Genomic DNA, 27,933 nt, shown 5'->3' on the forward strand with positions numbered 1-27,933 from the left:
CCATCCTTCTCCAGCCCCCTCTCCCTCCCTCCCTCCCTCCTTGATGCCAGACCTGTCGAAAAATGAAACTGGAGATAGCAGCAGCAGCAGCTTCACAGGGATTGACTTAGTAGTACAACACAGACAGAAAGGGAGAGAGAGCAGGACCGAGACCTCCTGCACCTCCAACAACATAAATGTACCAAGAAAAAAAAACCTAGTGGCACCCATTGTTGAACTGAAGAAAAAAAGAAAGGAAAAAACACTGTGGTAATAGCTTTTTTTTCACCTCATTCCAATAATGAAATCCCAGCTATACGAGTGGGGACATGTAAATGCACAGATCAACAGATTTGAGTGACGCGCAGAGCAAATGCAGTTGTCCTGTTGTGAAAGCGTGCCCGCGAGCATGATCAATAACTTCCTGCTGATGGAGAGAAAAACTGATGACAGAATATTAAATTAAAGAGATTGTTTTACGCTGGGAACGTATTAACGGCTCACTTAGCAGAATTACGTAGCAATGATGACAAACAAGGTTCCTTTGCCAGGGATTGCTGCTAGTTAATGTGCTGCAACTTCTTTATTTATTGATACATTTATTTGTTCTCTCCAGGATTGGTTTTTCTTTTATTTCATCCAGAGACATACTGTATACCTGCTTGGCCTGGCACTGATGTGATATATGGCCGCTGCTGATTAAATCCGGGCGTATAAATCTGAGTTTTCAGAAGAATAAAAAGCACAAAGTCAGAGTAATGTTCCTACAATTTTACAGTCAATTTCCTCAGACTAACAACGATCAATGCAACAGTCCAAGGCATCGCTCTTGAATGCTTTTTCTGAAAGCAGCTGTTCAGGCCAATAATAGCCCCCCTTTCCTTCCCTCTGCTAGTGACAAACCCATCATCCCAAATTTGCCCAATTTTGACTTTTTCCACATTTCTGTCAAATTTCAAGCAAGCAAGCCGACTTCAATTTTCTTCAAAACCCCTTCAAAATAAAACTTAACACAACATTCTCATCCTCCCCTCTCTGCCACAATGTGCCTTTTTTTTCATTTTCATTTCCCCGCCCTCCTGATTGGTTTGCATTCCCATCACTTCTCATTGGGCAAGGCGGAACCCTGACTGAGTGGGACTAATTTGCCATGCTAATGAGATGGCTCCGACAAACAGAGCCAGCTGGAGACCAGAGTAAATGATCCTGTCATCAGTCAAGAACACAAACATGGCTAACGGCTAATTAGCCCGCGGCAGTTTGTAGAGGTGACATTCTATCTGATCTGCGCCGCGGCGGATAGGAAGAAGTAGAAGAAAAGGAGGGGTGGACAATAAAGGAAAGGGGATGGAGGGAGAGAGAGAGAGAGAGAGAGACAGAGAGAGAGGCAGGCTTGGTTTGGGGATGAATTTGTCTTTTTTTGTTTTTCCCTTGTGGCATTGCAATGCAAGACACATACACACACACCCGCTCGAATTACACACCCACATACATCTATAACTTCTCCCGGTTTCCTTTGCATTATGAGGATAGATAACAGCGAGCATGTGCTATTAGAATGAAAGGAGAAAATATGCTAAACAGACAATCAGAGGTGTACCCCCCGGCGCTAAACAGCCAATCATGGCTGTCCCAGTGTGTGTCACAAGCCAGCAGGAGTCAGAATTAGTCCTGGTTAGCAGCCAGAGCCCCGCCGAGTGGCTGATTAGTCTTTTAGACTGAAGAGGAGACAGAATGTTAAAAGTCCAACCGACTGTCTGAGACTCTTTTGCACATCAGACAAAGGCCTTTTCTCATATTGAAAAGTTATCAGCTTCATGTTAGCTTTGTGAATGTGGAATTACAACTTCGCTCTGTGAACTGAACTGAACAATACTTACATTTACCAGTGTTACACACACAGTTTTTTAGCATGCGTTTAGGGAATTGATTTGCTACAGTGGAGAACACATGGGAGAGTTGAGGTGAACTAATGCTTCTTAGTGTACACTTGTTTATTTCACTGTTACTTTACTTTTATTTTTAAATCCACTCCGGGATTTAAATGTACTTTTATCATGAGTTCTATTATTATTATTGTAAGGGCACCCATAAAGGGAGAGTGGTGCAAAAAACATTATGGATGACAATAGTAAAACACAGACGTAATAATATAAAATGTGTCTTCATAGGAGAAGTTATAATGCTTGACCAATGCTGTACCTCATATCTGCTCATAACTGAAGCTTGTTGTAAAGCATTTATCAAATATGTTTATGCTTGTAAAAATTAAGTAGGAAACTGATTTGTTATGACATTATCTTTTACTGTGACTGTCTAAACCATGGACATATAAAGAAATGGACACCGGATTGAAACACGGCGCCCATTCATTCCTATGAAAGCTGCTCATTGGCGCAGAGAAGCAACAAGGAAGCATAATCCGGAAATTCCATGCGGCCCGGAAGCATGACGTAGCATGGACGTAGCTGCATTATGGACCTATCAAGAAAGAGGGCGGTAAGCTTAGCGGACTGGAGGCGGGTGTAGAATCATTCTCGTTCTGTAGCATCTAGCCTGGCGAAAACAAACTGAAAGCCGTTAAAAGCCGTTGGGCTAATAAAACGCTTGAGGTGGCGTTTTGAAATGAGAAAACTTCCATTTTAATAGTATATGGTCTAAAGATAAGTATGAGCCTATGATTGATATCCAGATTTTTTTTGCAGAGACACAATCTTGTTCGACGCTTGTACTGTGTGGATGGGTAAATCTGCCTACGGACCGCATGAAAATAAGCTCCTCCCCCAACCATGCAATACCAATGGCTTGGCCACATGTCCATGCTGGCTGCTCGGAGAAGGCACAGTCCTGGGGGCCTGGTCTAAACTAGTGTCACATTGGTTTTGAGACTTTTTAGCTCTGATTATCTCGCTGCATTCGCCTATTTAGGCCTTCAGGATTCCTTCTTTTCGGCCCTTCTCGATGTCACCACTTCCATTGTAATTAATCGTTCTTCATCCGTTCTTCCTCTTTTCTGCTTTCAGTGTCTCGGCTTTCAGTTTGTCATCTGGTTGCTCCAGAAGCTATTTTGTTTTTTATCAGCGCAAACACTTGCATCCATCCATTCATTTGTAATCTAATAAAGAAATGGCAGCAATTTGTACGTTCCTTACTGGGGGACTGGATGACTTTGAGCACCAGATGCTGATGTTCCCCGGGAGTCGTTACCGTGATGGAGACGATCCTTAACTGTCACCAATAAAGACACACACACACACACACACACACACACACACACACACACACACACACACACACACACACACACACACACACACACCGCCACCTCCCCTGGGCACTCGCGCAGTGTGGAGGCCGGATTAACCTGCTGCTAGCGGAGTAAATCCAGCCTCAGTGTCTCTGTGTCTGAGGAGGAGGCCCTGGTTATCCCTTCACACAAGCTCCCTGTTCAAAGGGCCGACCGCCGGGGATTAATGACGTGTTAAAGGGGTGAGCATGGGGGATTGAGGCACCGCTTGCTGGTAAGGACAGGAGATTTAAGAACACGGACCAGTGGTTAGTGTTCATTGAAGTATGATTAGTTAGAGACACTATACCCCCAACACACACACAAGCACATACACAGACAATGACAGACAGATGCTATGTTATTATTCTATATACCCAGATAATATGGTGGTGGAAGGTTAATACCTTTGTGCTTGTCTTTTAGTAAATGTAGGCTACCTCTGTAACTCTGCTGACCTGATGGGCCAACAGCAATAACCTGCAGGATCATTGTCGCAGCATGAAGGACGTGCGTCCATATGTTAAAATCAGTTGTAAATATTGGAGATTTGTTTCTCTTTTTAAATCTTCTTTTAGGGCTCCTATCATGCAATTTGTGTTTAATCTTATGCTATATTGGCTGTGTATGAAAAAGCCCTGCAAATTTCAGCTGTTTATACAATAAGCTGTTATACATACATGTATGTCTCTGAATTCTTTTCCCTGGATATTTACCTCAAAGTTGAATTGGCATGGTGAGATGTGAGTGACGTTTAGAACTTGTGAGATCAACCTTCAATTTGTGAGAAAAACAACATCAGGTATAGAATAAGTGCAAAGAGTGGATTATTTATGTTTGTGAAGGAGACAGTGTATGTGGGATAGGCTACTTACAAGTGCAGTGTGCACACATCTGACTCAGTTGAATATCACAGCAAAGTTGTGAAGCACAGTGGATAAGATGTTGTCGATGATGTAAACCAATCAAAGGTCGAAAGAAAGGGGCTTTGGAATTGTTCCAACTTGTATTGTGGTTGGAACTGTAACTGGGTTTCCTCAGCATTACACTAGTTTTTTACTTTATCTACAGTGAAAAACAGTGACTTCAGTGTAATTTAAATAAATGTGCATGAAATTGCCTAATGACATAAAGATTTGGGTAATTAATTTGTGGAAATTTTAGCAAAAGCTAACATAATAGGTCTAACTGTAAATCCTTCCCTGTATTGCGTCAGTCCAGCATCTGTCAGAATTGTGAAGATTTTGCATCTCACGATATACTGTATGTCCAAGGTCAAAGTTCAGTGCAGGTGCAGGAAGCAGTGTAACCTTTATGCATCAAGGCAGAATTCAAGTGTGTGCTGTTTTAGTTGCCGTAACAATGATCATGCCCCAGGCGAAACCATAACGCATTTTGCATGAGTAGATATTGGCAAATCAAGTCAATTTCAGCCGTATGCGTCTTTGAGCATTTGGAAAAAACTCTATATAAATCTAATGTATTATATAGCCCAATACCATGAATGACAAATTTGCCTCAAGCTATTTTACATTCATTACAGCTTATGCCGTTAGACCATTGGTTAGGATAAGGAAAAATCCTCAGACAAAACTCTTTAACAGGGAAAATATTATAGAAGTTCACTAGAGGAGGCATTCCTCTCCAATGACATACAGTATGTATGTACAATATATGCTGAAAATGTAACAAAGCAAGCCTTTATTTAGTCTTTAGGATTCAGTAAGCACTAGCACGAAGCACCCAAATCTTTTGAGCGAACTGTTAGTGGCTGAGTTACATTGTGGGTAATGTAGTCACTTGGTTTCCACAAAGAAGGATAAAATACATTTATTAACTTTTGTCAATACCTGTTCTGCCTCTGCTGCATAGATTTTTATCATTTAAAAAAAAGTTTTAGGAGGGCAATACTAAATCTTGTTCGACGCCTCACAGAGGATAAACACTGTGACCAGTGGGCTGTGTGTTAGAGTATAGGCTATGGATGTTAAAGTCAGCAATCGTGGAGGAGTCTAACATTGGAGTTAAGTAGCTGTGTTTGTGTGTGTGTGTGTGTGTGTGTGTGTGTGTGTGTGTGTGTGTGTGTGTGTGTGTGTGTGTGTTTATGTGTGAGTGTGTGAGAGAGGGAAAGGAGGGAGGACTGGAAAGAGAGGGAGAGCTGCAGATTAAGAGACATATGTACAGGTGCTGATAGCTAGTTGGGATCAGTGCACAGAGCAAGGCTAGGGGTTTCTCGCCACCCACTCCACGCCTCAACCCCAACCCCCTTAATCCCCCCTCCCCAGATAAGCCAACCCGCCCAACCATACACCCCCCCATACACCCCCCCCCTACACACACACACACACACACACACACACACACACACACACACACACACACACACACACACACACACACACACACACACTCACACACAAATCCATTCCAGCTTGCTTCCCATCTACTCTAAAAATCTGCTCCTGTGCAATCTCCCGCGCATCAGCTGCCAAATGAAGTTCCTCTTTAGAAAAATAAAAAATAGAAAAACTTGTCGGTGGAATGGTCTGAGGCGCCATGGCTGGCGGGCAAAGGCAGCCCTTGTGTTAAAGCCAATAATCCGGCGTCAGGGCTTCAGGTGCGCAGAGGGATGTGATTGACAGGGCTCGATATGAGGCCCTCGCCTCACTTGACATTTGGGTTTCATAAGGTCTGGAACAAAAGGCAGGAGCAAAATAATCAGAGAGGGGCGCAGGCAAATAAATCTGTTTATTCCTCCTCACCTGCCCCCACTCCCTCACCTCTGCATCCCCCACATGCTCGCCCACATCACGCCTCTACTCTTGGAAGGGGAAAGAGGGAGGGAGGGCACGATATTACCTTTTCACAGCCTTAGTGGATTCACGCACCACAACAGCAGGTCACTTTAGGCCCCGTGCTTACCTAAGATATTAGTTTGTATGTGTGGTAGATAGAGATGTGTATTTGAAGGGCTGAGGCGGTGTGTATGTGTGCACAATCCTGTGTATGTATGAGGGAAAGACAGAGACAACAGTAAAGATGGAGGCAGGCTGACTAGAGGAGAGATGGGGATTGATGTGGTGCCATATTGTGGATAACCACTGCTACGCCTGTACTGTATGTGTGTGTTTGTTTGAGCAAGAATGAAAATGAAAAAAAAAAGTAATATATAACAATAATAAAACTCCTCTTTTATCATGATATAGTGGCACGGCTGTCTCTAAGATGTATTGAGGCACACATAACAGATCGGAACCTAAATGAAGCTAAAAGAGGTGCCAACAAATTCAGGGAAAGCGAGAAGAATTGTAATGTGTAATTCAGCAGAAGATGATTAAGATTTTCAACACAGTCAGTCTGTGCGGCTTGAAGAGTGAACGCAGTGGTTAAGCATCTGCTGACCCAGCAACAGTGTGTTTCATCTACCCACACTGAACATCTTTACTCTCACTCGCATACTGCATGCACCCATTCCCTCACACTGAATGGGTGTATGTTTGTGAAAGAGGGAAAGAGAGGTAGTCTTAAACATAATGGACTGTATTTCCGTTTACGCAGCAATAGGTGTCCTGCAAAGATTGTTGTACATATGCAGACAAATAATGCAAACAATTTTACATTAGTAGTTTAACATGATTCGAAATGGCTTTTATCAATATTTTTCTACTATTTTATCATTTTCATATAGTTACTTTGCCCGTTCTGATTATACATCCAAAATAAAATCAACAACTGAATAATAATGTGTTCTCATCGGTTTAAATATTCAAGGACGTTACATGATTTTAACATTAATACATAACTTCGCTTGATCCAATCATTTATTATACATTTTTCTGAAATGGTCCAATCTACATAATGAGTACATTCGGTAACTTTGCTGAGGTACAGTTTTGAATTGCAGGACTTTTACTTGTAACAGTGTAATATAATGTAACCCAGTAATAATAATAATAATGTAAATTGAAGTTTATGAAGTGTTCACAATATTTTGACTATGCCTATATACTGTAGTACATCATATACAAACAGGCAGACACGCCTACCAGGGAGCTCAATGAGAGTTTAATTGCGGTAAGTGCACTCTCTCAACATTACAACAGATGTTTTTAATAAGCAATTAAAAAATGGTTAAAACAAGAAAAAAAAACCCCACATAAGTCAACAGATATTCCCCAAATTAATCTTTGTGACATCTTTTAGTAACAGACCGAGCCCCCACGTGGGGAGTCTGAATAAATTGCATCCTGTTGGAGGTGATTGGACGACACATCTGTGATTGGCAGGAGGACGGGGCGCAATGTGTACACTTGCTTGTCTCTATTGGCTGTCTTTAATGGCTGCTCCTCCTTTTGACCACACACCATTGGCTTTGGGGGGCTTCGCGAAGGAGCCGGGAAGTTGTAGTTCTTTACAACAGACGCACATCTGTAGTGCTTATTATCGAGTAATGTGTATTAAACTACACGTCCCGACGTCACGGTGCGGGCTCCTTTAATTGTTGTGAATATGTAATTGCGCTCGTGCTACTGGTTGCTTCTAAATTTGGCTTCGCAGGGACAGGATGCTACAGTCGGTGAGGTGGTCGCTCCGCGGGTGCTGTGTGAGGATGGGATGTCGTTAACGGTGGCTCTAGGAAATTAACCGACGAATGCGTGACGACGGGACGCCGTGGAGAAGCTTAGTCGCGGACAAGCAAGAGTCATGATGTGCTAGAAGTAGAGGATTTTTGGAAATCACAGAATATAGAGGATTCCGTGTTAGTTTAGAGGGATATTATTAAGCTCTGTGCGCATATATCGACGCGCTGGAGATTTTCTGAGAAGACTGAGGTAACTCCTGCTCCGGTTATCACACTGAATGGACTTTTTAAATACTATCCAAAAGAATGACGGCCAGCCATAGGTCCGAGGATGTTTTCTCTTTTTAGGAAACCCGCACATAGCCCGAAAACCGGCTACTGACTGTCCCTTTACGCACGGGGGGAAAGGATCCGTGCTCACTAATTGTTTCCTTTTTGTGTGTACGTGGATGAACTTTGCAATACATTTTTAATGATTCGAGATCTGAGCAAGATGTACCCCCCGGCACGGCATCCGGTAAGTAGAAAGCAGTAGATGTCTAAAAGAGCGCAGATTAACAGCCGCGCGACTGATGCGTAATCAGTTTAGATCAAGTTTCCGTGCCACTGCGCGCTCGCACGGACAATTGCGCTCATTGTCAAACTGCTGCAGCTGCATGTGTGTGTCAGTGAGTATGCGTGGGTTAACGTGGAAGCAGTCTGAGTGGAACCAAAAGGCCATCCGTATCACAGAGGCCTACTGTCATCTACAGTCTTGCCTGTGTGTGTGTGTGTGTGTGTGTGTGTGTGTGTCGTGACACTGAACTTTGGTGGCTCAGTTCTTCCTCTCTTCCCCCTCACGCTGTTTGGTTTGGGTCGAGGTCCCCCACCAGCCGGGACAGCCGTTAAAGTTCACTGTCACCGAGTCCTGCGACCGGATCAAGGAGGAATTCCACTTCCTGCAAGCCCAGTACCACAGGTAAGAGTTTGGGTGAGCCTGAAATCATCACAACAGTGACAGGAAATACTAATAGTGCTTTTAAATCTGATATGTCTGTTAATCTTCTGGGTCCACACTGGAGCTACAACAATTAGTCATTCATTATTGTAATTCAACAATTTGGCCAAACAATGAATCAAGAAAACGATCAGCAGACAAATCAATGATGTAAAAAAAAAATCGTTTGTTGCAGCCCCAGTCCAGTCCAGTTCATTATAAACTGAATCCCCAGATAATGTGAGGAAAAGGGTCATTTCTGTGATGCTGACCTGCCTTGCACCAGTATGACCAACATTTTTCAGGGGAAATGTATGATGCAAGGACATGAAATATATGACCCAATCTGTTTTTTAAGTTTGGCATTTGATTGGGAAATAAAATAGTCTTAGTATGCGGTAAATACCCATCTGGAGATCCCATTAAAATGATTCTCCTCAGACCCTGTTCAGAGCTGCTGCTGGTATACATTTGTCTCAGGTCCATGTATCAATGGTGACTAACCAAAGGTAAACCCCTATCAACCTTGCTATGCACGTCTCTCTCTGCGAGCTCAAGTGGTGTGAAATACTGTTTTACCTGACATGATGAAGTGTGAAATACAACGTTTGGAGCGGGCAGGGGGCAGAACCTTATAGGCACAAGTTCCAATGCATAGTAATCGCTCACCTCTGGCCGCCTGGTAATCATTGTCCAATCACCTGGGGAAAAGAACCAGCGGTCCGGTTTGCTGGCCATGAGCTGAACCATGGAGAGTGTCTGCTGCATGTGTAGTACCATGATCAAACCACTGCTTACATGTTAAATCCTTACGGCAGGGACAATTATTTGGTGTAAAAAGGGAGTAACTAAGGGTTGGGCACATGTACGCGCTGATTATACATCAGATTTTTTTATTTTTAATTGGAAGAAAGTAGCATGTCTCAGGAACTTTAAATGAGCTCCAATCATTTGTCAAAGTCATTTTCAAATCTAATATCAGATGTAATATTTTTCAAATACCTGACTAAATGGTTTAGCTGATCAACATGCATATTGTGTTAAACCTGTGTCTACAACTATGTTGATTTCCCCTTTTTTTTTACTTAATTTGAAGGACTCACTGTTGGCTAAGTCAATACACTCCATACTTCTGGGTTTGTAAAACCAACTGGACACTGTCAAAGATACATCATCTTAAAGCTCACATTAAGGTTTACATTAAGGCTAATGTATTAAAGACTCACAATTGTAATAAAATAATTTAATATTTTACTACTAATATTCTTTAGCTGATTCAAAAATGTGTCTTTTTCCGTTTTCAACACGCCAGTGCCTTAGCTTTACCTGCAGCATTGTACACCTGCCAATTCTCTAATAAGCTACATGCAGAAAAGCTTGCTGTAGTACTATGTGGAGGCTTTCCAGTAACAGACAACATTTGAAAGAGTTAAGGCTTTGTGTAACCACAGTTGTAAAATGGATCCTCATTATAAGGTTGCTTTTTTGTCGATGGTGCAGTTTGGGGCATCCACTCACACTGTAAGAATATATGATGGGGTTTGTGTGGTGGTCTATTGATCCATTAATTACTGCACAGTACCTGCTGAGTAAGTGTCTGTGTCTGCAGGGGAAGTTGGCGTTATCCAAGCGGCTCTTTCTGTCTTTGTTGCACTTAAATTTAGAAGAAAATGCTACGGTAATTTAAAGCAACAGGATGTGTGGGTGGCTGTGTGTTGGTACATGACATGCACTGACATATAGTACTTCTTCTGCTTCACAGTCTGAAAATGGAGTGTGAGAAACTGGCCAGTGACAAAACGGAGATGCAGAGGCACTATGTCATGGTGAGTCTCATTGAGTACAGGTGTGTGTGTGTGTGTGTGTGTGTGTGTGTGTGTGTGTGTGTGTGTGTGTGTGTGTATGTGTGTGGGTTTACGTGTGTGTGTGTGTGTGTGTGTGTGTGTGTGTGTGTGTGTGTGTGTGTGTGTGTGTGTGTGTGTGTGTGTGGGTGCATGTGTGTGAGTGCATGTGTGTGTGCTTGCATGCATTCGTATTTATGGTGTGTGCAGAAAGATGAACATAGGAGACACATTTGTTTGACCTTGATTTGATCTTTGTTTTTTTCAGTACTACGAAATGTCATACGGACTGAACATCGAGATGCACAAGCAGGTGGGAAATGTTTTTTTTTACTATAATGTCAAACGGAAGTAGAGCTGATAGAAAGTGTCACAGGAAGGTAAATGGGAAAAATCTGATCGCAATGAGTTGTGGATTTGAAATTCAAATTTTGCAATTTGTGGTTGCTGTTGAATTCTGCAATATTAACAATGGCTAATAGTGTTGTGAATTTGGTGATCATTTATTTATAATGACCTGTACTACAGGTAGCCTGGTTCTACCAGACCATTGTACTTCATTTCATTTGTACAGAAGGTCTGGAATCGCTCAATTGACAAACGTAAACTCACTTGAAGGCGGGTGTCGGTTGAAGTTTAAAACTATTGGATCTGCCCAGTGCCACTCTGGATGACATGACAATGATACATGAATATCTCCTTACTCAATTTTTTTTTTCAGATAATCAGTACTGGTATAAGTATTGGTATTGATGCTTTCTAATATAGTGTAATTTTAATTCAAAATTATTCTTTAACGTTTTGTCCAACGTTTCATACAAATATAAATTGCAACTTGAAAATATAGGGTTGAAATTTTAAGATACAGACATGTTTTTCTGTCCAGATGATTAGAAGAGTCTTTTAGGATTCTTGAAATTCAGCAAAGCAATACTGTAAGTTTTGATATTAGGACTTCTGGGTTTTTCAAAGATCGCCGGCTAATTATTTTTAAGGAAAGCGTGACTTTTTGCTGTGACCTGAATGCAATGGCAAAAACATGAGACACAAAACTGGGATTGGTGTAAAAACTAAAAAAAAAAACACCACAGAACATACATTAAAGGTTTCATATTTCATGATGGAAATGAGATGTAACGGGGTGAAAAAGCAGCACTTACTGGTTGTCTTGTGAGGCTGAGTAGTGTCTCCACATGTGAAGAATGGTTTCATCAGTTTTAATTGTACGAGAAAGAGAGTCTGAAAAACAACTCGAGTTAACAAGGATTTTGCCTTTAACGAGCCTTTACATTACTGCTGCCTTTTTTTTTTTTTTTTTTTAAACATAGAGGGTCATTAGCATAAATGTCTGTGTTAACCACACATCAGCTGCCAGGCTAAATGGGTCTCAGCTAACCAGCCACACGTTCATACCCAGAGAAATGGTGTGTGTAGTAGTGTGTGTGCAGTTGTGTGTGTGCTTGTGGGTATGAGAGGCAGCGATAAATGCTTGGCCTTTGTCTTTTGTGTAAGATTTTCTGTTTGTGTGTACGTGTAGCTATACGTTTTCTTTGCTGTGTGTGTGTGTGTGTGTTTGTGTGTGTGTGTGTGTGTTTGTGAGGTGGGGGGATGCAACAGCCTGTATGTACACTGTACACGTTTACATAGTATATGTGTGTGTTTGTATGTATTTGTCTGTATAAACACTGTACTTGTTTATTTAGTTTTGTGTGTTCTATTTGTGCATATGTGCTAATATATTGTTGATATTTACTTGGGGGGGCTTGTGATGGTCTTTGTGTCTATTTATGTTGTATGTCTTTGTGTCTGTGTGTGTGTGTGTGTGTGTGTGTGTGTGTGTGTGTGCGTGTGCGTGTGTGTGTTTCCGTGTTCGAATCTTGCACACAGAAACACACACAGGCAGCGTTTTACAGGCACACTAATCAGACCTGTCTGATGAAATATGGGTTGTCTTCTATAAATCCTGCTGTCTGCTGGTTAGTGTGTGTGTGTCTGTGTCTGTGTGTGTGTGTGTGTGTGTGTGTGTATGTTTGTTTGTTTTCTTGTGTGTGTGTGTGTTTATTGATGGGGGTAAAAGAAAAAGGGTAAAATGTGGCCTGTGTACTCTGTGTGGTGCCCGATGATTTCTGCAGGGAAACAATTTCGGAGAGTGAATCCTGTAATTTCTGCCAGCAGTCTGTGTGTGCATGTTTTGTGTATGTCTGTGTATGCGAGTGTGTGTAATGTTTTGTGTGTGTGTGTGTGTGTTCACATGTGCTATTGGGAGCTGTGGAAGCAAAGGGTTTTGATATGCATGCTGTGTATTTGTGCACTCGTACGCCAGCGTGCATGGGCGTTAATGTGTGTCTTGTATCTATGGCATTGGATATGACAATACTACGTGTGGGGCTCGGTGAGTGGATGCCAAAATTGGAAGGAGGGGGTTGGTGGGGGATGTAGTCGGGGGGGGGGGGGGGGGGGCGAGGGGGGGGGTTGTCGAGCTTCAGTCCCATTAAGGCAGTCGGCCTCCGCTACCAAGCGAATTGCTAATATTGCTTGTTTAGCATTTTCTGAGGGCAATAAGCCCATTGATTTTTGGCTCTGCTCTCTGTTTTATTTACACAGTAGGGCTCTGGTGCCCTCGTTAAAGAGAAATTGACTGGTAGATGGAGGAGAGGCGGAGAGGGCTGAGGAGGGATAGGGAGGGAGGAGGGGGCAGAGCATGGGACCGAGCCGGGAGAGGACAGCTAATCAATTGCAAATTAGCGAGGCTGAGAGAGAAATAAAGCAAGTGAAGGATGGGGTGGAAAAAAAGGGAAGGAGGAGGGAGGAGAAAGTGGTGAAAGAAGGAAGTAATAGGACGTTTTAATACTGGAGACTGGCAGTGTTTTCAACAAGGTCTGACAACTCATTTTACTGCGTTGGATAGCGAGCCATTTGTTTCATTTCATGGATTTTGGTCACGTATTTTTTTATCCGGTATTTTAATATTTAGGGTTCCTTTGAGAAAATGCATTTAGAACAAGATAGACGCCCATTGTAAGCTTTTGATTACAATACGATTTCAAATAGCAGCCTTGTGATATTTTTGCAGTTGGTTTGGATGGTTTACAAATAAAATCAAAGGTAGAGTCAGCGATTCTGGAGAATGCTTGTTGTCAAAATCACTTTTTGTCAAATTCAGTGAACAACTCCTCAAGATCTGCCACCTGTGTGCACTGAAAATCCATTTATAAATACACAGCCTAGGTTCCGTAAACTGACATGTTGCTAGATACGGTGGGCCTCCTTTGTTTAAATCCCAGTTTACAGAGCCTGTTTGTAGGCCTGTCTGTATGGCACCCTTTCTTTTTCCTCTCTGTCCCTCCCTACCTAGCTAGCGTTGGCTTTCACATATACTCTCTCTCATTCTCTCTCTGCCTGTCTGTCTCACACTCACACACACAGTCACAAGGGAGTACAGCCTTTATACGGTGGGGTCCATTAGGTGTATTAGCTGGTGGTGAAAAGTGGTGCTGATGTGGTGCTTACAAAGCTACACAGGGGAGATGGACATTTGATCTTCTATCTGACCAAATCTGACTCCAGGGCTCCTGCCTGATCTCATTTCTTTGTTGTTAGTAGTTAAAGTGGGAGTATTTGAGCTGCTTTTTCTCATTCTTTCGGGCAACATCTACGACTATAAGTGGTTATTTGCTGGGGTGTTTTTGTGCTTCGCTTGCTCACCTTCCTGCTTTTACAAAGAGAGTACTGTAATCCAAATAGTAGTTGCTATCAGTTAAATAATGACAGCATATTCAGTAGGGTAGAGGTAGAGGTATACTCAGTCATTGTAATCCAGATTTTTTTTCCCTCAAAATCAACCAATATATACTCACCATCCGCTATTGTTTATACACAGCCGAGGCTCCGTAAATGGCTATATAAATCGATGCTCAGGCACAGTCCACGTGTTGATCGCCAATGTGATGGTGTCAGTGTCAAATATTGCCGTGGTTAGTATAAAAATAAACAAGCGTTCTCTGAACACACAGCATACTCCACCCTTGATAGTCGACGGCTCAGGCAGATCACGCCCTTCATTGCATGTTGTTAATCTGATTACATGGGGGCAAACTGAAAAATGAGTTTTGATGTTGGACATCTTGTGCTCACAGAAAGGGGAACATTTCTCCAGCCACTCACATTGAGGGTCAAAGATAGATTCGATCGCCTCTTAAGGTTAGTGGGCTTTATGTGACCAGAGAGAGTCCTCTAATCTCACCATAAGCTCCATGGATCGACCTGCTTTGAGTCCTAACCTTAGAGGATTCTCTGGTCAGTCCTTTTCTATTATTTATTCACTGTCAAGATGGTGACAGGTCCAGGTCCAAAGTCCAGGCCTGCCCGATGTAGAAAACAAAATTCTCCAGTTTTGCACAAAACCACAGGACACGTTTTTGCGAAACAAAGGAGCGCTGCTTTTTCGATTTGGTCTCAGCAGTGTGAACAGACGTGTTGGCCAAACAGACTGACTTCCCCTGCACCCTGGCGCACAGTCGGCCATTGATGTAAAATGTCACCTGAAATTGGTTGCGTTGACTCGTGGAAATGCATCTCCCATTTCCTTTTCTGCTCCAGTGCCTTTGTTTCCATTTTCCGTGCCAACATCTCAGGGTCATCTCTTCAAAATGAATCGATTGTTGTCTGATCTAGTAGCTTTAGAGTTCTCTACATTTGTACGCTACTGTCTGAGTTTGTTTCAAATTAAAACCAGTTGCAGTTTTAAAGTTCTATATTGGTGTTTTTGCCTGTTTTAGCCAATATATTATACAGAATACATGAGGGTTGCAATTAATGATTATTGTCTATTATTGATTAAGCTGTTGAATAGTTCTTTGATTTATCGATGAATCATTTGTTGCACACCATTTCAGAAGATAGAAGGGGAATAAAGGGTTAGGGTTCATTTTGGCATAGCTTTGCAGCCCTCTTACATCGAAGCAGGCAATATCAAAATCTCATAGAGTCGGATCTTCACTCCGCTAGCATTCTGAAATTAATTTACCATCTCCTCGAACATCCATCCATTCCATATACAACACCAGTGGAATAAGTTATTGCATCCATTCACTTCTTGGTGTAAGCCTTATGGAGGTTCACCAACTAATTTCCCGCTGTAAAATACTTAGTATGACCACTTTTGCCCTCAACATCCAACATTTGCATGCTCTTGAGCAAGGCTGTTAAAGCCCTCCACCAAGTAATACAGGGGAGTTTTTCAGAGGCTAATATGTACTGGGCAGCTCCCTGGTGTGTGTGAATCTCAAGCAGAACTGAGCTGAAAAAGGGCATGTGTGCAGAGCAAGTCGTCCCTGGCTAAAAGTTAAATATTAAAACGAAAATGTCAGTGTTTTAGGTTGTCTTTGGGACTGTGAGCAGCTGCAGCAATGTCTTAATCACAGATAAGGTGAACCGCAACCTTTGCCTCCGAGTTCCCCATCTGCTTGCCACTAAATGGCTCCCTAACTCTGCTGCCAGTTGCTGCTCAGACATAATATGTTCAAGCTCTACAAACTCCTGTCTTAACAGCTTGGTACAACACTCAGGACTATTCAATAAAAACACATCATCAGAAAGAATAAGAGTTCCCCACTGAATAAATCAATGTACTCAGTGGAACCGCTTGATTACTTTACCCCTCAAATGTGTGGTAATAACTGCATATGCCTGCAGAGTGCAGGGTGAATACAACCCAGCTTGAAGTCATGTTCCTGTTCATTTGTTTGCTTTCCTATTATGTGTGTTCTGTAAGCACATCTTGCCTTGAGAACAGGCTGCTTCTTCTATCAACACCTCTATTGTGCACCATCTACTCTTAGCTGGCAGAACCTTCACCTGCGCTGGCGCTGCCTCTTTGGCAGAAAGAAACATCTTCTGTCTGAGTACAGATAAGGTCAGACAATGTTCAACTTTAATTCCTGTACTGCTGGTCTGAACACTGAAGACCTCCAAAGTATTTGACATAATAATACATAATAAATATAAAAATATCTATGTGGAACTGTTTGTACTAAAAAATGCAGCGGCAGGTGCTTTTAACAATACATGTATTCGTTGCTGACATGGTCTTCAAAAAACTGATGTAAAATCAACTTGACTTCTTGAACTTGCAACTGAAATGTTCCTGGATTCTTGTATCACGCAGATCTCCAGTGTAGAGCTAACATGATAAATTGATTAATCGAATTGTTGAGGTAGACAGAAAAGAATAAAGGAATAAACCCATATGGCACACGCTCTAACCAATACGCCACCAGAGCACTCCTGAATCCTGAACAATCCATTCCGGCCTCTTTTTGTCTTATGTGACAATGGACTGAATATATTTGCGTTTCATATTGCTGGTTAGACAAAACAAGGCATTTGAAAATGACTTGTTTGGCTTTAAGAAATTATGGTTGTGAGAATTATTCATTTGTTTTTAGTGCTTCCTGAGATCTAATTTCTCTCTTGACATCCTACTCAGTGTGCGGTATATTGGGAAGGATGTCACACACTTCTCATGTAGAATCTTTGGCACGACCAAGGATGCTTTCTGTTGCTGTTGTATGAGTACTGCAGTCAACATATAAGCAACCCAAGTGTTGGATGGGAGCCCTTTCAATTGTCTCACCGTTACCAGTATCAAGTTGTGATATCCATGCCTGAGCAGAATCAGGGTCATTGGTCTGAGGGACATTTTCCTTCTTGTGTAAATCTTATGTGCTCTTACTATCTCAATACTTTTAGTGCCGAATGCAATTGCAATTGTTACTTCCCCCGTTATGGCCCTCCAACAAGGCATACTCGTTTTTCAAGCACTGATGTCTTGTTGAGAAATTGAAGTTTTATCGTCAATTGTTCACTTCCGACATTACGCTCCAAAGCTCAAACTAATGGGCATCAAATATTTGTGCAGCTTCGGAACAGATTCTTTCATACTTTTACATGTGTTCATAATCATGCAGGTGACAGCCGCCTCCAAATGATCTTGCTGTTTGGCTATGGATAAGGATTTAGCTATTTCTATGCTAACATCGCCAAATTGCATTTCTGTTAGCATCCTGTTTTTTTTTCAATTTTGCTGGTGGTATTTTAGTCTTTTAGTCAAATGGTTTCCATTTGCTTGATATTATGTAGTTGGTACAACCAAAGAAAAAAACTGCTGTATGTCTAAGTCACATATATATGTAAAATGGTGGGCACCCTGGGAGATCGGCAGTCCTTTCCTGTAGAAAATCGTTCTGTTATATAGTTGGACGTACTGTATTTCCTCTACCAAATAAAGAAGGTGGTGTGTCATTTAGTGTTTGTTTTTGTGCGAGTCTGTCTCTTTTGTCTGTGTTTGTGTTTGGAGTCTAGTTGCACTACTAGCACTCCCTTTGGGACAGTGGATCAGGCAATTTCCTGTTAAAAAAGAATCCTACCCGATGTGGGGGGAAAGGGAGAGGGAGAGAGAGAGAAGAGAGAGAGAGAGAGAGAGCAGTATAATCTTTAAAAGCCAACCCTTGGGTTCAGTAAAAACATCTGATGAATACAGAGAAGGCAGTGTGTACCTGCTTGTGTATGTGTGTGCACATGGTTGTGTTTGTGTGCACCATCCTGTCACGGTGTTGCTTGTGGTTCTGTCTGAAGGGTTTTTATCAGTGTGTGTGTGTCTGTAGGTTTGCTCTCATGGCCTCTGGGGGCTTCTGTTGCCACTGATACCAGAGCAAAGTTCACCTCTGTCCAGGTTAGGTACACATATAGTAGTGAAGTCCTTGACAAGGTCAAATATGTAGTTTCTGCTTCATTTGTGCTGGAATTGGTAGAATGATCTCAGTCTATAATGTCTCTTTTAGTAGTCGGCTCTTAATAGAGTTGATTAAATCGACCAATATCTCATATAATATGGCTTATGTCCTCCAAATATCCTCCAACTGTCTGATCAAGTGGACTTCTCTCTCTCTCTCTCTGTATTCATCCAAATTCTCAAGAGAGCCAAATATTGGGTTTATATTCACAAATCATCCATTAGGCTGATGTTGATTGATGTTGATTGAGAGTGCAGAGGTAGAATAACCTTCCTGAGGTACTGAAGGATAATTGATATAGCCCAATACGGAATTTCTAAGCATATAACTGATATCATTATTTGTAAGTTCAAAGAATCATATAACAATATATATTGGCAGAGAGCCATTTTTGGAAAAACATAAAAACATTACATTAAAAAAGGATTTAGGCATCTTACATTTGAAATATAAACTTGTTGGTGCTCTTTGGTGTACAAAGTATATCATGGTAACACTCAAGTTACTTAAAACCTGAAACTGGTATACCTGCAATAAGCTGATTTAAGCCAATATATTGACCAAATGTAACTCTGGTTTTACATCAACAGGTGGGGTAGTAATTGGCAGTTGTGATTAAGAAGTTGAACTGCCGTGACATTAGCGCTAAATCTCGCTGACACAAAATGTCTCTGAAACTGTTTAAAAAAGTCAAACATCTTTGTCATTACAGCTGCTATACATCCAATCCATGTGCAAAATATTAGGATTTTGATTGCATTGAAATATGTACAATATATCAATGCTGTAATCAATGTGACAACATTATACATTAAAGTCGGGTTACTGATATTCTTAGGGTGCTTGAATACAGCTTTATGTGGGTAATGGAGGCGCCAGTCCCTGACAATATTTAAGAACAGGTGAAATAAATCATCAATACTCAGGACAGATTTATTTTATTTTTATAAATTTTTGACGTCAATATTATTTAATTGCTAACAGTTGACATCTCTTAAAAAGCCTGGGAATTTGTATTGGAGTCAATTGATTTGGCATCTGTGTGGATGTATAATTCGTTGTATAGTGTATTCATTGATCAATAGAAAAGTAGTTCAAGGCCAATACGTTAATGCTTTACATTGAGAATGTTGTCAACATATTTAATCAGTACCTTTAATTTTAAAATGTTATACAGGTCGTAAAGCTTCACCTTTTTTGTTGTGAATAATAAAAAGTGTGAATAGTTCATGATAATTATGAGCCTAATTACATATAACATATCTATTATATTCTTCCTCTTTATTGAGACCTTTTGGCAGATACAATCTGCTTTACAATAATTAATCAAGGCTAAAGTTTCATGGACGGGCTCTCTGAGTGCTAAGTGCTCATTAATGCGGTGCCTGTTCACTGCACCATTGTAAATCACGCAGTGTGGGTGTTACTTTTTTCTTGCTTTTTCCTCCAGATACAGTTTTAGATTCTAGTGCTTTTGCTCTTTTCATGTTAATTGCTGCTCTTGCTCTCCTCGCAGTCATTTTAAGGGGCCTTGTGGAGTTCTATGTAACAAGTTATGTGTTTAGTGTTTAGTTATTCAGTGTTCTCACCAATTGGCATTGTACGTAGCCTTGCGATCTAATCAACGTTTAGTTTAACTACATGAAAAATGTCTTACTTCCTGAGAGGCAAAGGAAAACCCACCGTGTACAGTGTTTCTAAGAGCAAATGTAAAAGCTTTCAACAAATACAGTAAATATACATCACATTTATGTGAAAACAATACTGACTATTGCTTAAACGTTTAATTGATTTGATAAGAATATTTGTAGGTTGTGCGAATTGAATGGCGTAATTTAGTCTGTTGGTGAATTTGAAGATGATTGTGCTTTTTGTGCCCACCTTTCTGTCTTGCAGGCGGAGATCGTCAAACGGCTAAACGCGATCTGTGCCCAAGTCATCCCCTTCCTCTCTCAAGAGGTAAGACTTAAAAAAGGCAGTTGTCACTTTGAGTTAAGACGGAGGAGGGAGAGAAAGAGAGAAAGTGAGACAGGGAAAAAGAGAGAGAGAAAGAGGGAGGAAGAAAAACAGATTGGACCCGGAGGAGGAGAAGTGTGTGATGGATTGTCAGAAAAAGAGGCAAAACAGAGAGATATGGTAACATACTGCCGTGACACGCACACTCACACACACTCTCTCACACACACACACACACACACACACACACACACACACACACACACACACACACACACACACACACACACACACACACACACACACACACACACACACACACACACACACACACAGACAGATTATCCTGGGATAATCCTCCTGCTCGGGATAGGCAGATATGCTCTAAACTTATTAAATGTCTCCCACAAACACATGCAGGAGCCAGAGGCTAAGTGTGTGTGTGTTTATGTGTGTGTTTGAGTGTACTGTATGTTTGTATGGTTGTCCACCTGCATGCAAACGGCATGCGCACTGTAAATGTGTGGACATACAGTAGTGGGTGTGAGAAGAGTGCTTTATACGGTGTGGAATATTTCGGTGTGTGTGCGTTTGGCTGATAAATCATTCCTCTGGAGGAGTTGAAAGTGTGTGTGTGTGTGTGTGTGTGTGTGTGTGTGTGTGTGTGTGTGTGTGTGTGTGTGTGTGTGTGTGTGTGTGTGTGTGTGTGTGTGTGTGTGTGTGTGTTGAGGGGTGGGAACAGCGGGAAGGGGTGAGCGTGGACTCAGAAAGCTCTCCTCCAGATTAGCCATGGATTAGGAGGGTTTAGGGTGGATTAGGAATAATGGCATTAGACTGTGGTGCTGCCTCACAGCCCTGGGGCCCACAGAGAGGGAGGCAGGGAGAGGAACCAGCTTTCACTGCTTTGTTTTGAAGCACAGCCTCGCTTACTGGATGCACATGAGTTGTCATGTTCACATACATATTATTATTGAGCAGAAAATCACATCGGCCGTGCATACGGGTGTGTGAGCTCTTTGTATTATTTCAATGTTTACAGAATTGTTCTCTCGCAATTTGGAGATTTCTTAGACAGCAGCATTAATGATTTTTCTATATTGAAAAAGTGATTTCATTATTTTGGTCATCATTTATTTAAATTTGACCAATACTAACCAATTATTGAAAGGATCGAACAGATATCTTAGTTTGTGTGAATTTCTGAATGTTTTTGTAATGATTGCAGGAATCTCTTGATATTTACTGTCTTGTTTTTCTCTTGCAAATAGTGTAAATGTGTGACAGTCTGTACTTTACAAGTTACGCTTTCATTTAGTGATGTTTTGACAATATGATCATACTTGATATCTGCGTATGAGTTGTAGTAAATTGTGCTTATATCTCTCAGCTATATGCAGACTCTTATAGACACTATTTTTCAGATAAAATGTTACAGTATAACAACAAGTACACTCTTATGACATAGTGTGATTTAATGACAAAGCATCACATTTGGACGAAATGACAAAGTCATTTGTTGCTTATTAATTTAATGGTGTCATACGTATGTCTGTTATTAATCAGTATTATTGATACTTATGCCAGTAGCCAACGTCAGACCGATGGATCTTTTCGTGTGTGCGAGTCACGTTGAGGCAGGTTAGTCTCAGTCTGCAGAGGTGCAGCTGAACTCCATGGTCAGGTTCATTTCCACACCGGATAAGCTCTTTCATCTCTGGGCTACTTTGATGTTTTTTTTATGCCTCTCCTGGATGAATCTCTCTCACCGTCTTTCTCACTTTGTACCCTTCGGATGACTTTGCCCTGTCTCTCTTGGTATCTGCTGTCTCTTTCTCTCTACAAATATGTCCGTTGCAGTTTTAGCTGCTATACGTTTTTGAGATGTGTGGGGCAGAAAAGCAGACAAACAAGAATTGATCAGAATTCATGATTAGAGCTGTTGCGCCATGAATGTGTTAATTGAAGAAAAGGATTGATGGAAAATATTTTCCTACCCAAAAATGTGAAACATCTTCTTGTGCACATAGTACATTAATATGCTTACAGTTATGTGCAACGTGGGCACGAAGGATTTCTTTCATACTCGGCCTTCCCGTAAGACATTTTATTTTTTGAATTTAGAATGTTTGGCCACTTGTACTACACTTTGTACAGAGGTGGTTAATATTAACTAGTTATTTACTCCATTACAATTACTTGAGTAACTTTTTGAATAAATTGTACTTGTAAGAGTAGTTGTTATTCAGCATACTTAAGGTCTCAGACACATTAGCGTTGAACTGTCCCCCTAGACCGCACCGCTCTGCATCCCAGAGAAGGAATTAATTGGCCTGTGCAAGTTACACTTCACCGACTAGCACACTCTAATGAGCTGCTCAGTTTTTCTGTTGGGTGAGATTTAATGAATCAAATCGTAAAGAGGGCGCTTGTTTGGTAAATAAAGCGCGAAAAGGGATGACGCCTTAGATGTTTGTGAGTTTGTTTTTCTTCTGATGGCATTTAAAGTGGATCTGATCAGAGTCATGGATTTCTAATAAGATGGTGGATGCTTTTGTGTAGGAGACCCCTGTTTTGTGTAGGAACCCCTGTTTAGATTTTTCAGTGAAAAAAAATCCTGTACAGATGTCAGGTGGTAGCTGATTCACAGATGTGCAAGGGAATCTTTTCTAATACACAGTGAGATATATGTTAAATTCAGACATCTCACTTTTTGTTTCCAATCTGTCTCCCTCTCTCCCTCTCCCTCTCCCTCTCTCCGTCTCCCTCTCCCTCTCCCTCTCCCTCTCTCCGTCTCCCTCTCCCTCTCCCTCTCCCTCTCCCTCTCCCTCTCCCTCTCCCTCTCCCTCTCCCTCTCCCTCTCCCTCTCCCTCTCCCTCTCCTTCTCCTTCTCCTTCTCTCTCTCTCTCCCTCTCTCTCTCGCTCAGCATCAGCAGCAGGTGGTGCAGGCGGTGGAGCGGGCCAAGCAGGTCACCATGGCTGAACTCAACGCCATCATAGGAGTGGGTGTTTTGCACACACACAGTAATGTAATGGAAGATGATGCATTAAAACAGATCTTGAGGAGAATGATGTTGTAAAGAAAGAGCAATAGATGATTTTCATCTGTTCATTGATTGACATTGACATGAAGTTAGGAGTTGGCAGTTTTTTTTCTCCCCAGTTTTAATCAAGTTGTGCTTTCCTATGACACACCTGTCGCAAATTCAGGCTTTTACAATTTAGACATACCCATTAGAACCAGAGTACAAACTTGTAGCATTGCAGTAAATATCATCTTGTGTGTGGTTCAGCAGCAGCAGCTCCAGGCTCAGCACCTCTCCCACGGCCACGCCATCCCCATCCCGCTCACACCTCACCCAGCAGGCCTCCAGCCCCCCCTGCCCCCTGGGGCCGGTACTGCCAGTCTGCTGGCCCTGTCCTCTGCACTGAGCCACCAGCTGCCACTCAAAGATGACAGGAAACACCAAGACAACAACAGTGAACACCCGAGAGGTAAGGATCGCTATGTGTCTGTGTGTGTGTGTGTGTGTGTGTTCAGTTAGTGTATAATGTGTGTCTGCGTCTGCGTCTGCGTCTGTGTCTGTGTGTTTGTGTGTGTGTGTCTGTGCGTGTGTGTGTGTGTGTTCGAGTGATGAGTAAAGGGTATACCAACCAATACAAATTGCACAAACGTGTCCTGTCATTCATTGGCAAATGCTAAATCTTTTTATTAGACATAAACACAGAATTTGCCTTTATCATTTGTTTAGCTAATGATCCCAAATTAATTTTACTGGTCCTGAATAGTTTGTCAAAGTTGTGACTTATACAACCACTTGCACTTGCCTATGCTTAATTGTCATCACTCTGAATGAACACAGTTAAAACAATAAGGATAATAAGGAGCCATACACAAGCACCATGATGCCTCACGTCTTTTCTACATGCAGAACGCCTCTTAGTCTTCTTACTCTGAGCTCAAGCATTTAATTACAGTACATGGAGAATGTGTGTGTGTGTGTGTGTGTGTGTGTGCGTGCGTGTATGCGTGCAATAGAAACAGCGAGAGCAAGCTCTTAATTACTCTGTTGCAGCGTGACTGTGAGTGTTTACAGTGCAATAGAGCAGTTAACCTTTCTCTGTAGCTGCAGTGAGGCTTACTGTAAAGCTTCTAACTCAGGTAATACTTACCCCCCCCCCCCCCGCGCGCGCCATTAGGAGCACAATCAATAACAATCCAATTCCATCTTTAGGTCAGTTCCTGTGAATGGGTGTGTCTGGAGGCAATAACGAGTTTCTTTACTCGTCTTTTTAGTTCTTCTAAATGCATTATCTTGTGACTCTGTTGTCAAATGCAATGCCACTCTGAACCCCCTGAGGTGCTTAGCTGCCTAATGTGTGTGTGTGTGTGTGTGTGTGTGTGTGTGTGTGTGTGTGTGTGTGTGTGTGTGTGTGTGTGTGTGTGTGTGTGTGTGTGTGTGTGTGTGTGTGTGTGTGTGTATGTGTGTACATACCGTACATACTAAAATACTTCTACTGGAAAAGTGCAGCTTCTCTCTCTGCTAACAATAGAGTATTGTCAATACAACCTGATGTCATCCTGAAACCTTTTACATGTTTGAAGCTTTGAGCCACATAGCTCAGAAATATCTTCAATCTTCCTAAATGTTTGTTGTTGCATTGGCAGCTGCTGCAGCGCTCCATGACATGGTGTGCGTAGGGTGAATTACTTTTGATGACCGGTCACTGTTTCACTTACCCGGCTCTAGGCTTGCTGGAGAAGTAAACTCAGTTAATTTACTTTTAGTCTTATATGGCATTAATGTTTGTTCAGGTAATGTCATCACCAAGCAGGAGAATTATTAACAATGGTAATCCATCATTAGCCCACTTATCCCCTCTCTCTCTCTTTCTGTGTTTGTGTGTGTGTGTTTGTAAGTGTGTGTGTGTGTGTGCCTCTTCCATTACCTGTTTGCGTTTATCGTGCTTGTTGCATTAAATGCTTTAATCAGTAATTTTTCTTCTGTCTCTTGCCCTCCGCCTCCTCAGACAGAGACTCGGTCAAGGTAAGCCCTCCCCTTGGTTTTCTCACTCATGTGAATCATGTGTGTGTTGTATAGTCTGATGTTCTTTCACTCGATAACACGTTTAAATAATACATATAAAAAATTCTAAAAGATCTAAAAGGTTGATAGCTATTTGAAAATAAGTATTTGTAGCTCATAACTTTTATATTATTTTATAATGATCAGAACATTTTCTGCCACAGTCCTTCTATCAGGAGATTACCACTTAGTATCCTCAGATCCGCCCAGCGTTTATGTATAACACATTCACTTTGAGAGAAAATCAAGTCATTTAAAAATGTTCTGATTTGTGGAATTGGAGAAATAGAGGAAGAATGAAGAAGTGGGTGAAAGCGAAATCCCAAGATGAGCAAAAGAAAAAACTTGCACATCTGACTATAGTGTAGGATGGAGGGAGCGAAAAAAAAGGGAGCGCAACATAGCAACGTTACATCCAGCACTTGTAGTAATTAGTCCCTTAAGCTGAGCTTTTTTTCCCAAGGCAAACATTTGGTTTGTTGAATACTCAATGAGAAGATTAGCATTTCTTCATTCCGGCAGCCTGAGCATGCACACACCAGACACACACAAATGAAAACACACACACAGACATGCGTGAGTTTGACGTGTCGTGTTTTTTCTCTGGTATTGCGGAGTAGGCAGAGACGGGAGGAATGTTTAATATATCTCCGGCCTCCCATGTAGTATAACCCCCTCCTACTCACACACACACACACACACACACTGGGAGCTGTAGACACCATGATGGGAGCGATTAGCAGTGTGCATCTGTGTGTTGCATGCGTGCCCGTGTGTGTGTGTGTGTGTGTCTGTGTGAGGTCGTCAGAAATCAGTGGTAAAGATAGAGAGACCAGAATGATGTATGCCTTTCATTAGCGCCCTGTGGGAACACACACACACACACACACACACACACACACACACACACACACACACACACACACACACACACACACGTGCATGGCCAACAGTCACTTTGTGAAACCAATAAGCCCCTTGTCAGTGGTCTACAGTTGCCTTGGCAACAGTCCACAGGTTACAGTGTGTGTGAGTTGCTTGAACATCTGTGCCTTAACGTCACACTGATAAAGGCACGTGGGTGTAGACGTTCCTGTGTGTCCGCACACCTATTGTTGCCAATACAGGCAGTCAATTATGGAGTCATGGTGTGTTCAAGGACTGCACCTCCTCCGCCTGTCAGAGCATCCACCAAATGCTCATTGGTTGCATCGTCAATGCCATTGATTTTTTCCCTTTCTCACTCAGCTATGTGCTGAAACTAGATATATGGATTTGAAGTAGAAGCAATTAAGAGTTAAATAGTTTTTTTTCACATTTCTCTTTCTCTATACCATTTCACTGGTAAATTAGATTTTCAGCTGCAGTTAGTCTTTTTGTTAATGCTGGCATGGTCTCTCTCTCTCTCTCTCTCTCTCTCTCTCTCTTTTTTTTTTTTTTTTTTACAAAGTCTGTATACAGCGTACAGTTTGGCCCTCCATGCTGTGCTGGCTGCAGAATAAGAAACAACATGAATGTAACGGAAGAATCTGATGTGATGGACCAGATTAACTGACTTGAGCCCAGAGTTCTATTTTCTGGCATGAACAGAGCCATCATATTTCTGGGTTAGCCAGTGAATTAATCGGAGAAACAAAGGGAATATTATTTTTGGATGGTAGAAATTATCCTCATCAATTTTCTAACTCCTTGCAACACGAAGCAAACTGGAGCTGTCTTGTATAAGGAAAGAAAAAATAAATCAGTGAAGGATGAAGAGAATAAAGAAGAAAAAACAAAGTAAATACGTAGAGACTTAATATATAGTCATGGCATCCTTAGGACTCAGTTTGGATAAATGAAGACAATTTCCAACAACAAGTTGAACAGAGGCTGTTGCAGACCTTTTCAATCATACATTTATATCATATTATATGATTATAGTGGTAACACTTTACAATAAGGGTACATTAATTAACTGTTGGTTAATGCTCAATTAAGTGTGACCAGCCCAATAAGACACTTAACTAACTGTAAATAACTGAGCATTCACACTTACCTAATGCTTAATAGGCATTAACTAGATATTAACTAACCCCTAATAGCATTAACTTAGCATAAATTAACATTTCATTAATGTACCCTTATTGTAAAGTCTTACCATTATAATATACAAAGACATCCACCTTGACGATTTATGGGCTTGAGCAATGAACAACATATGAAGATGAGAGGCTTGTTCCCATGGTGCCTTGTTACTAGAGAAACACCAAAGAGTAGGACAGCAAAGCTGAAATTAAGCAAAAAAGCTTCTAAAGAGGTTACAGGTGTCATCACCAGGACTTGCCGAATCAATTTGAAATGGAAATGGTAAATGGACTTGACTTATATAGCGCTTTCTAGCCGATTTTCTCAGCCCTAAAGCGCTTTACATATCTTACCACATTCACCCATTCA

The 27,933-nt window shown here is 41.6% G+C and overlaps 1 protein-coding gene across 13 annotated transcripts in view; it reads left to right on the forward strand.

The window, feature by feature from the left end:
- Nucleotides 1–8,319: 8,319 nt before the first annotated feature.
- LOC307268654 (transducin-like enhancer protein 4) overlaps nucleotides 8,320–27,933 on the forward strand; it is a gene marked incomplete at both ends in the record, with an annotated part of 28,368 nt that continues 8,754 nt past the window's right edge. For 3 of the 13 annotated variants that reach the window (XM_080051383.1, XM_080051373.1, XM_080051374.1), the window contains 6 exons: nucleotides 8,320–8,364; nucleotides 8,708–8,805; nucleotides 10,586–10,649; nucleotides 10,933–10,977; nucleotides 20,354–20,416; nucleotides 23,707–23,931. In XM_080051383.1, the coding sequence (XP_079907509.1) occupies nucleotides 8,320–8,364; nucleotides 8,708–8,805; nucleotides 10,586–10,649; nucleotides 10,933–10,977; nucleotides 20,354–20,416; nucleotides 23,707–23,931 (540 nt within the window). Of the gene's footprint in view, nucleotides 8,365–8,707; nucleotides 8,806–10,585; nucleotides 10,650–10,932; nucleotides 10,978–20,353; nucleotides 20,417–23,337; nucleotides 23,417–23,677; nucleotides 23,932–27,933 lie in introns of those variants that run through there. The other 10 variants (XM_080051377.1, XM_080051372.1, XM_080051371.1 and 7 more) reach the window with 9 other exon arrangements.

This window comes from Ammodytes marinus, assembly GCF_949987685.1.
Source record: "Ammodytes marinus genome assembly, chromosome: 2".
In the NCBI taxonomy this organism is placed as follows: domain Eukaryota; kingdom Metazoa; phylum Chordata; class Actinopteri; order Uranoscopiformes; family Ammodytidae; genus Ammodytes; species Ammodytes marinus.